Source organism: Emys orbicularis, chromosome 4 (genome assembly GCF_028017835.1).
Source record: "Emys orbicularis isolate rEmyOrb1 chromosome 4, rEmyOrb1.hap1, whole genome shotgun sequence".
Classification (NCBI taxonomy): Eukaryota; Metazoa; Chordata; order Testudines; family Emydidae; genus Emys; species Emys orbicularis.
Window position 1 is genome coordinate 31,683,722 of NC_088686.1, and position 10,159 is coordinate 31,693,880.

The 10,159-nt window shown below is 44.2% G+C and overlaps 1 protein-coding gene across 1 annotated transcript; it reads left to right on the top strand.

Annotated features, from left to right (window-relative positions):
• Positions 1–573: 573 nt before the first annotated feature.
• Positions 574–9,532, top strand: NDUFB1 (NADH:ubiquinone oxidoreductase subunit B1). Its single transcript, XM_065403174.1, has 3 exons — positions 574–729; positions 4,507–4,651; positions 9,332–9,532. The coding sequence occupies exons 2-3, from the start codon at positions 4,512–4,514 to the stop codon at positions 9,366–9,368; spliced, it is 177 nt and encodes a 58-aa protein (XP_065259246.1). The 5' UTR covers positions 574–729; positions 4,507–4,511; the 3' UTR covers positions 9,369–9,532.
• The last annotated feature ends 627 nt before the right edge of the window (positions 9,533–10,159 follow it).

The window sequence follows — 10,159 nt, forward strand, 5'->3', positions numbered from 1 at the left end:
CAACCTCGTTCGGGGGTCTCCTGCCCCCAGCTCTCCGGCGCTCCCGGGGAGGAGGGTCCCAATCCCAAGACATCCCGGCGATAGGGAAGCGCCTCCCCCCACTCTCACTGACAAGGGGGATGCTTAGATAAGCTCCCCCACCCAGACCAGTCCCCCAGGCCTCATGCGCTGGGACGGGGAGCCTCCTTGCTCGCCAGGGGCTAGTGTGCCGGTCGCTGTATCAGGCTCTGCCCAGGGACATTGGGGGAGAGGACCGAGGCACCCCAGCACCTACCTCACCACCAGCCCCACGCCGCTGCCCCCAGCCCCCTAAACCCAGTGGGAACAGCACAGGGGGAACCCCGGCCGCCTCCTCAGTCAGACCCCGTGTCTTCCACAGCCGCCGCCATTTTGAACTGAGAGGGGGAGGTGGGGCTCGGGAGTCTGGCGTAGGAGAAAGCGAAAGGGGAATGGACTGTACCATTGGCAGCCCGGGGGAGTACGGAGCGGGACACTAGGGCCTTGCGGCCTCGCATCCGCATTAGATACGGGAGCCGGGCCATAGAGGCTCACAAGGGCGGCGGCGTGGAACTTTGAAATAAACGCGCCCAGGGGGAAGCTAACCCCACCCCTCCCCTGGTCTGTCCTGCCAGGCTGGTGGCTTGTCCAGTAGCAGCAGCTTGAGAGGCCCCAGTTGCCCTTGGGCTCAGCGCAGGCGGCGGCAGGTCTAGGCCCGACAGCGAGCGGCAGGTGAGCGGGACCTGTGGGTGAGGAGGCCCCGGGGGCTGCACGTTTGCCTAGTGCTGGTCGCTGGCCGTGGCGCCTTCTTGCCTGGGAACACGGCTCCAGGGCGCGGGGTGGGCCGGGCCAGGGTGGTAGGAGGAGGAGGGGGCGGGGGGGTGTACTTCAATAATACTGGGCCCGTGTGGAGTGGCTCTCGTCCTCAGATCGTGTGGTACTTATACCGTAATGCTACTGGGAGCAACCGGGGCCCCGTGCTAGGTGCTGTACAAGTTGAGTGGCGGACGCGGCCCCTCCTGTGGAGAGCTTACAAGTACCGCACAATTCACCGTGTGGGTAGGTGTTCTAATCTTCAGACACATCCTTGCAGGGTGAGGCTTGAGCCGGGGTGCCTGGGCTTGTGAGCAGACCAGGTGACTACACTCCTTTCAGACCTGAGTTTTATGTCCCTAAATACATTTGATGTAGTACTTTAAAAGCGTTTGATTTTTCTGTTACTTTTAAGGTACCTGGTTAATACTACTTGGTTTTTATTGTTTGGAATTTGTATGTAGGCAAAGTCTAGTTCAGCCATTTTAAGCTCATTGTTGGACCACAGCTTCCTCAGCTTTCCTCCTTGGTCATTCTGAAAAACATGCATGAGAGAGTTTATGAAGTCTGATCTTACCATTAATATAGAACTTGTTTTTCTGACTTGTTGCTACTGAAATACCAACTGCGCGGTAGTCATAGCATTATAGAAATGGAGGGATGGAAGGGACCTCAAGGTTATCTAGTCCACCCCCCCCCAACCCCCCCAGATCATCTTTGACACGTTTGTCTAATCTGTTCTTGATAACCTCCATCACCTTCTTTAGTAATCTGTTCCAGTGCTTAACTATCCCTATAGTTAGAAAGTTTTTCCTCTCTAACCTAAATCTCCCTTGCTGTAAATTAAGTTGATTACCGGTACTTCTTGTTCTATCCTTGATGGCTATGGAGAATGATTGTTGTAAAAAGGATGGTGATCAATCTTTTATTTATATTTATAGAGTGTTATCATGTCCCCTCTCAGCATTCTCAACTCTAGACTAAATGGGCTAGATTCACAAAAGGACTTAGGCATCCAGCTGCCACTTTAGGCTCCTAAATCCCAGAATCAGGCCTCATGGGGATTCACAAAACCCCCCACTCAGCTGCCCCTAAATCCTGTAGGCACCAAAATTGCTCAGCACCTAAATTTTTGAGGTAGAAGTTCCCTAGGCACTTATGTTTCTGCCTCTGTGCATTCATATTGTAGACCCATGGCAGGCACCTGGACACCTAAGCTCCAGAGTGATGGACAAACCAGGATAAATTAGGCAGTACAACACTTAACTTGCTTGTGGGGCCTGATCTGGTAAGTGTGTTCAGACCTCACCTACCAGATTGGGCCTTATAGACGAGTTCACACAATGGCCAGAGGTGGGGAGGAGCTGTCATAATTTTTAGCCCAGTGGTTAGGTTACTCATCTGTGAGGTGGGAGACCACTGGTTCAACTCCCCCCTCTACCTGAAGGGGAGAAGGAACGTGAACAGGGATCTGCCACTTCTCAGGTGAGCTTCCTAGCTACTGGAGTATGGTATATTCTGTTGTGGGGCTCCTTCAGTCTCTCTGATTGAAGATGTTCACTGTGTATGAATAAATAAATAAGTCACTGAAGCAGGGGGACAGAATCATGGATCTTCTACCTCTGTGGTGAGTGCTTTAACCACCAGACTACAGAGTCATTCTCACACATGTACTTTCTATCTCTTCTCCCCCTGCCCTCTTTCTGACCTCCTCCCCTATTTTGAAACTGTTGCATTGTGGATAATAATGAAAGAATTATTGGACCCGAGAGAGAGAGCAAGCATGAGAATGACTTTGTGACCTTTTGGTTAGAGTATTCACCTGGGAGGAGGGAGACCCAGGGTATGTCTACACTGGAAACTTCAAAGCACTGCCATGGAAACGCTCCCGCGGCAGCACTTTGAAGTATGAGTGTGGTCACGCGTGAGCACTGGGAGAGAGGTCTCCCAGCGCTCCTGGTAATCCACCTCCACGAGGGGATTAGTGCTGGGAGCACAGCTCCCAGTGCTCGGAGCCTGACTACACTAGCGCTTTAAAGCGCTCGGACTTGCTGTGCTCAGGAGGGTGATTTTTCACACCCTTGAGCCAGCAAGTTAGAGCACTATAAAATGTAAGTGTCGACAAGCTCCCAGAATCCAGTTCCCCTGCTCCAATGACTGTTTAAAATATTTAGCTACAGTGGAACAGCTTCAACAGGAAAGATTGAGGGAGCCTCAGATTAGAATATCTCAGAGCGCAGTAGCTAGGGCACTCAATTAAGAGATGGCAGATCCATGTTCAATTCACATATTTCCCTCAAGTGGGGTAGGGACTTGAACTTGGGGTCTCCACATCCCAGGTGAGTACCTGACCATTGGGTTAAAGTTATGACAGAGCTTCTCCTCTCATGACCCTCTGTCCTCTCCCTTCATTCCGTCCCTTCCCCGCTCCTCCTCCCCTCCCCCATCTTCTTGCAAAAGTGGTATAGGTACCTATCTCCAAGACAGCATTTGCAGTTGAGAATCCCAGTCAGAGGGATACATCTTCCTGCAGTCCAGACTTAGGTGCCTAGCTCTGAGAGAGGGGTATGCTTCCTGTTGGCTACCTTAGGCAAAGAATGTCCTGGCATGCTTCCTTTTGTGAATTCAATTCTTAGGCACCTATCTCTGCTCTTTCATTGTATAGGGAGCCTAGGTGCCAAACCCAGGTTTTGTGAATCCTGTTGATTTTCTAGGCGCCTAAATTTCTTTGTTAATCTAGCCTAGCATGCCCAGTTCTTTCAATTTTTTCATGTCTTACACCCCTGTTAATGTATACCAGAGTGACAGTCGCCTTTTCCACAACAACATACTGTTGACTCATATTCAATTTGTGATCCACTAAAACCCCCAGATCCTCTTCTGCAGTACTGCTGCTTAGCCATTTATTCCCCATTTTGTATTTGTGCATGATTTTTCTTTCTGAAGTGTAGATTTGCGGTTGCCTTTATTTAATTTCATTTTATTGATTTCGGACCAATTCTCTGACATATCAAGATCATTTGAAATCTAATCCTGTCCTTCAAAGTGCTTGCAGCCCCTCCCTGCTTGGTGTCATATGCAAATTTTATAAGAATACTCTCCGCTCAATCATTCAAGTCATTAATGAAAATATTGAGTAGTACCAAACCAATGACCGATCCCTTCAGGTCACCATCTGATAGGTCTTCCCAGTTTGACAGTGGACCATTGATAACTACTCTTTGAGGATGGCCTTTCAACCAGTTGTGCACCCACCTTACAGTAATTACATCTAGACTTATAGATGAATACTATGAAAATTCCTGCTTTATAAATGTTTGTTGAGAACAAGTATTATATTTTACAACAAGGCAGACTCCTCATAAATGGTGCATAATTAGGATGATTTCTAGTGAGGGACTTTTGTCATAATTTTAAATGCAAATACTCAACCTATGATCACCTTAAAATAATTTATTAATTGGGTTGCATTCCTATTCCCTTAGGGCAAAATTCTACTGTCAGTACTGCAAGTTCAATCTAGATTCCAGTATCCGGCTGTTCCCAGGAATTCCGTGTGGACCTGAGAGCAGCATTTTTCTCTTGTTAAAATATATGCTGGCCTTCAAATGTTCATGATTGCATAGATTTTTGTCTCCTCTCTCTTCCTCTCCCCCCACCCCCATGTTTTTTTTGTTTGTTTTTCCTTCGTTCTAGCAATCATGGTGAATTTTGTCCAAGCTGTGCGTGACTACTGGGTCCATATTTTGTGTCCCATGGGATTTGTTATTGGATGCTATCTGGACAGAAGGAATGATGAAAAACTATCAGCTTTCAGAAACAAGAGCATGTTATTTAAAAGGTTAGTTTATGACACAACTTTTTAACAAAATAATCTGTCTGAAAGGCCTAATTCTGCTCCAATTGAAGTGATATGAGTTTTGATATTGACTTCAAAGGAAGCAGGATTTTGCCCTATAGGTCCTGTCCTGCAAAACGTTGGCACCTCAAGTGAGGTGATCATTGTTCTCAACTGCCATTTAAATTAGTTGGAGTTAAGAAATCTTGCAATCCTTCCCCATGTGAATGTCATAAGAATAGCCATACTGGGTCAGACCAATGGTTCATCTAGCCCACTATCCTGTCTTATGACAGTGGCCACTGCCATATGGTTCAGAGGGAATGTACAGAACAGGGCAATGATCCATCCCCTGTTTTCCAGTCCCAGTTTCTGGCAGTCAGTTGTTTAGGGACACCCAGAGCAACGTCTTCTGTCAAAGAGTTCCACAAGGTGACTGCATTGTGTGAAGAAATACTTCCTTATGCTTGTTTTAAACCTGCTGCCTATTAATTTCATTGGGTGACCCACAGTTCTTGTTTAATGTCAAGGGTTACATAACACTTCCTTATTCACTTTCTCCACACCATTAATCATTTTATCACTCCCCCTTTAGTTGTCTCTTTTGTAAGTTTAACAGTCAGTCTTTTTCGTCTCCTCATATGAAAGCTGTTCCATACCCTTAATCAATTTCGTTGCCCTTCTCTATACCTTTTCCAATTCTAATATATCTTTTTTGAGATTGGGTGGCCAGAACTACACTTAGTACTCATGGTGTGAGCATACCATGGATTTGTATAGTGGCATTATGATATTTTCTGTCTTCTTATCTATCCCTTTCCTAATGGTTCCTAACATTCTGTTAGCTTTTTTGACCGCTGCTGCACATTAAGCAGATGTTTTCAGAGAACTATCCACAATGATTCCATGATCTCCTTTAGTGGTGGTAACTAATTTAGACCCCATCACTTTGTATGTATAGTTGGACTTACATTTTCCAAAGTGCATTACTTTGCAGTAGGGCTGTCAAGCGATTCAAAAAATTAATTGTGCGATTAATTGCACTGTTAATAATAGAATACCATTTAGTTAAATATTTTTTGATGTTTTTCTACATTTTCAAATATATTGATTTCAATTACAACACAGAATACAAAGTGTACAGTGCTCACTTTATATTTGTTTTTGATTACAAGTATTTGCACTGTAAAAAAAATAATAGTATTTTTCAATTCACTTAATACAAGTACTGTAGTGTAGTGTCTGTATCATGAAAGTTGAACTTACTTTTACATTTGTATGTAAAAAAAACAAAACTGTACTCAAAAATAAGACAATGTAAAATTTTTGAGCCTGCAAATCCACTCAGTCCTACTTCTTTTTCAGCCAATTGCTCAGACAAACAAGATTGTTTACATTTGTAGGTGATGCTGCTGCCCGCTTCTTGTTTACAATGTCACCTGAAAGTGAGAACAGACATTCTCATGGCACTGTTGTAGAAAGCGTTGCAAGATATTTACGTGCCAGATGCGCTAAAGATTCATATTTCCTTCATGCTTCAACCACCATTCCAGAGGACATGTGTCCATGCTGATGATAGGTTCTGCTCAATATCCCTCCAAAGCAGTGCAGACCGATGCATGTTCATTTTCAATATCTGAGTCAGATGCCACCAGCAGAAGGTTGATTTTCTTTTTGGTGGTTCGGGTTCTGTAGTTTCCGCATCAGAGTGTTGCTCTTTTAAGACTTCTGAAAGCATGCTCCATGCTTCGTCCCTCTCAAATTTTGGAAGGCATTTCAGATTCTTATACCTTGGGTCGAGTGCTGTAGCTATCTTTAGAAATCTCACATTGGTACCTTCTTTGCGTTTTGTCAGATCTGCTGTGAAAGTGTTCTTAAAATGAACAACATGTGCTGGGCACAGTTGCCAAATTTCACACGGTAAATAAGCACCTGACTTTCACAATAAGCCAAAAATCAAGCTAATCTCCTTTCAAAACGAGGCCAAAACAAGCCAAATCCTAAGAACCCCAACACTCTATATGACTAGATCCCCCAGCGTGCAGTCTGGGACTGTGGTGGGCCCACTGTGCACCCCTGACCCTTTTTTTGATCGGCTCTCGGCAAGCAGGGGCAAGTGGCGAGCCGGGGGGGAGGAGGAGGGGGAAGAGAAGAATCAACAACTAGCCAACAAGGAACTCTCAAGCCAATTAAGCAAAAAACAAGCGCAATTTCTGTTTGTTTTTCCACGTGTTTGGCATGTCTGGTGCTGGGTCATCATCCGAGACTCCTATAACATGAAATATATGGCACAATGCAGGTAAAACAGAGCAGGGGAGATACAGATCTCCCCAAAGGTCAGTAACAAATTTAATTAATGCATTATTTTTTTATGAATGTCATCAGCATGGAAGCATGTCCTCTGCAATGGTGGCCGAAGCATGAAGGGGCATACGAATGTTTAGCATATCTGGCACGTAAATACCTTGCAGTGCCCACTACAAAAGTGCCATGCAAATGCCTGTTCTCACTTTCTGGTGACATTGTAAATAAGAAGAGGCAGCATTATCTCTTGTAAATGTAAACAAACTTGTTTGTCTTAGTGATTGGCTGAACAAGAAGTAGGACTGAGTGGACCTGTAGGCTCTGAAGTTTTACATTGCTTTGTTTTTGAGTGCAGTTATGTAACAAAAAAAAGAAATCTACATTTGTAAGTTGCACTTTCATGACAGAGATTGCACTACAGTACTTGTATGAGGTGAATTGAAAAAATACTATTTCTTTTTTTACAGTGCAGATATTTGTAATAATAATATACACTTTTATTTCAATTACAATATAATACAATATATATGAAAATATAGAAAAATATCAAAAATATTTAATAATTTTCAATTGGTATTCTATTGTTTAGCAGTGCAATTAAAACTGCGATTAATTAGTATTAATTTTTTAATCGCAATAATATTTTTTGAGTTAATTGCATGAGTTAACTGCGATTAATTGACACCCCTACTTTGCAGTTATTAATACTGAATTTCATCTGCCATTTTGTTGCCCAGTGACAGAGATCCATTCGTCACTATTAGATAAGTCCAAAGCTGACTAAAATCTTGAGTAATTTTGTATCATCTGCAAATTTTGCCACCTCACTGTTCATCCCCTTTTCTAGATCATTTATGAATATGTTGAACAGCAGAGGTCCCAGTCTATGTTCCCTGTAAGCTGTGCGGCCGCGCAGCGGGCTCTCAAGGGCTGCGCAGACAGGCAGGGAGAGGAGCCCCTCCCACGGCCCAGCGCAGCCCTGCCGGGGAAAGGAGCCCTGCCCACGGCCCAGCCCCTGAACCCCTCCTGCACCCCTCATCCCCAATCCCACCCCAGAGCACACACCCCCAGCCAGATCCCCCATCCCCCCACACCCCAGCCCTGAGCCCCCTCCCGCACTCCAAACCCATCATCACTGCCCCCACTCCAGAGCCTGCACCCCCAGCCAGAGCCCTCACCCTCACCCTCCCCGCACCCCAACCCTCTGCCCCAGCCCTGAGCCCTTTCCCACACTCCGAACTCCTTGGTCCCACCCTCATTGCATGAATTTTGTTAGCACTAATATGAAGGTGATGTCACACACCACCTCCATATTGGTGCACATAACAAAATTCATTTCGCACATGGACATAAAAAATTAGAGGGAACACTGGTCCCAGTACAGATCCTTGAGGGATCCTGCTTTTTATCTCTTCATTGTGAAAACTGACCACTTATGCCTACCCTTTGTTTCCTATCTTTTATTCAATTACTGATCCATGAGAGAACCTTCATTTTATCCCATGACTGCTGACTTTGCTTAAGAGCCTTTGGTTTGGGACCTTGTCCAAGGCTTTCTTAAAGTCCAAGTACTCTATATCAACTGGATCACCCTTGTCCATGTGCTTGTTGACATCCTCAAAGAATTCTAATAGATTGGTGAGGCATGATTTCCTTTTACAAAAGCTGTGTTGACTCTTTCCCAATAATTCTGTTCTTTACTATAGTTTCAACCAGTTTGCCTGGTACTGAAATCCCATTGACTTTGTTGGGAACCACACATACATAAGGGATTGGCTCATAATTCCATCTTTTGCTTTCAGACTAAAAGGGGCAGGGAGCCCTGAAGATGCACCTTGTTCAGTTGCTTTCTAGCAACTCTTCTAACTATTTTATGGGTGTCTTTGTCATGCTCCTAAAGTATCTACTTCAAGCCCTCATTGGCTACACTCGATAACTAAGGCCACAGTTGTCCAATGAGCTCAACTCCAATGTGAGTGGACCCTGCCATGAAGTCCCATTTTAGTCAATAGAGATATGCTGCTGCAGGATCTTCTCCACAGCGCTCATTGTGGGGGGGGGTAATGTGGAAGGGAGTCAAGAGTATCATAAGGAAAGTACACAGAAAAAAATGATCCTAACCTTTAAGAAGAGGGGAAGGAAGGAGAAGACGAGTTGTTCAAATGATATAGTTTTTGATTATCAGTTACAAGGGAAGTCAAAGATATTAATTATTCTTAAAAGTTAATATAGAAATCAAGATCTGTTACAAAATACCTCACAATTAAGCTAGTGAAACACTAACTTACATTATTGTTCATAGATTTAGATTACAGTCTGCAAAAGTCCTGTGCACTACCTAATTTTACTATCCTCATTTTTCCCCCCCCCTCCACACAGGGAATTGAAACCCGGTGAAGAAGTTACCTGGAAATAAAGGCTGTCTGTGAAATGGGAAATGCTTCCATGTAATTAAATTAGCATGTATAACAAGTGGATGATGTCTTTGTTACTGTGTCATCTGTGGAACAGGAACCATGTTTTTACACTTGATACACTTCGTTTCTGGTATTAAAAAAAAAATAAAGCCACTGAAAAGCGTAGTTTAATTCTGCCAATTTAATTCCCTGTTCTCCATTTTCATTTTGAAGGACAACTTAATCATATGACTAATAAATATCCTGTTCAGAAATGTTTTTTCTAAAAAGTCTTGTTCCTAAGGAAAAAATGCACACAATAAGCAGAAAAACTATATAAAAGGCACTCACATTTAAACCAAATGAACAAAACCCCCCTCCAAGGCTAAGACTAGTCTCTTTGTATTTTAATTGAGTAAAATGGAGGGGGGGGGGGGGAAGCATTAACAGTGAAATGGAAATTAATTTGTGGGGGTTTTTTTTGTTTTGTTTTTATTTTTATTTAAATACTGAGTTAGTTATAACAACGTGTGTGGGTTTGCCCTAAATCATTATAAAGTAGAGAGACCTGTTGGTCCTCTTCCTTATTGTTCTCCTGTAGGTATTCTGAGCAGTTCAGAGGGTGCAGCCGTGGCTTGGGCACAGGTGCTTTTGTCCTATGGCATGTTGCAAATTCTGGACATGGATAGGTGTTTGCCATGCACCAAGCATAAAGTGGAGCAGCCTCTGGAACTGCTGTAACTTATGGAAACTTCCAGGAACCATCTATGGGCCATGCCGCAGCCCGTTCTTTGCCCCAAGGCCTGTGAGG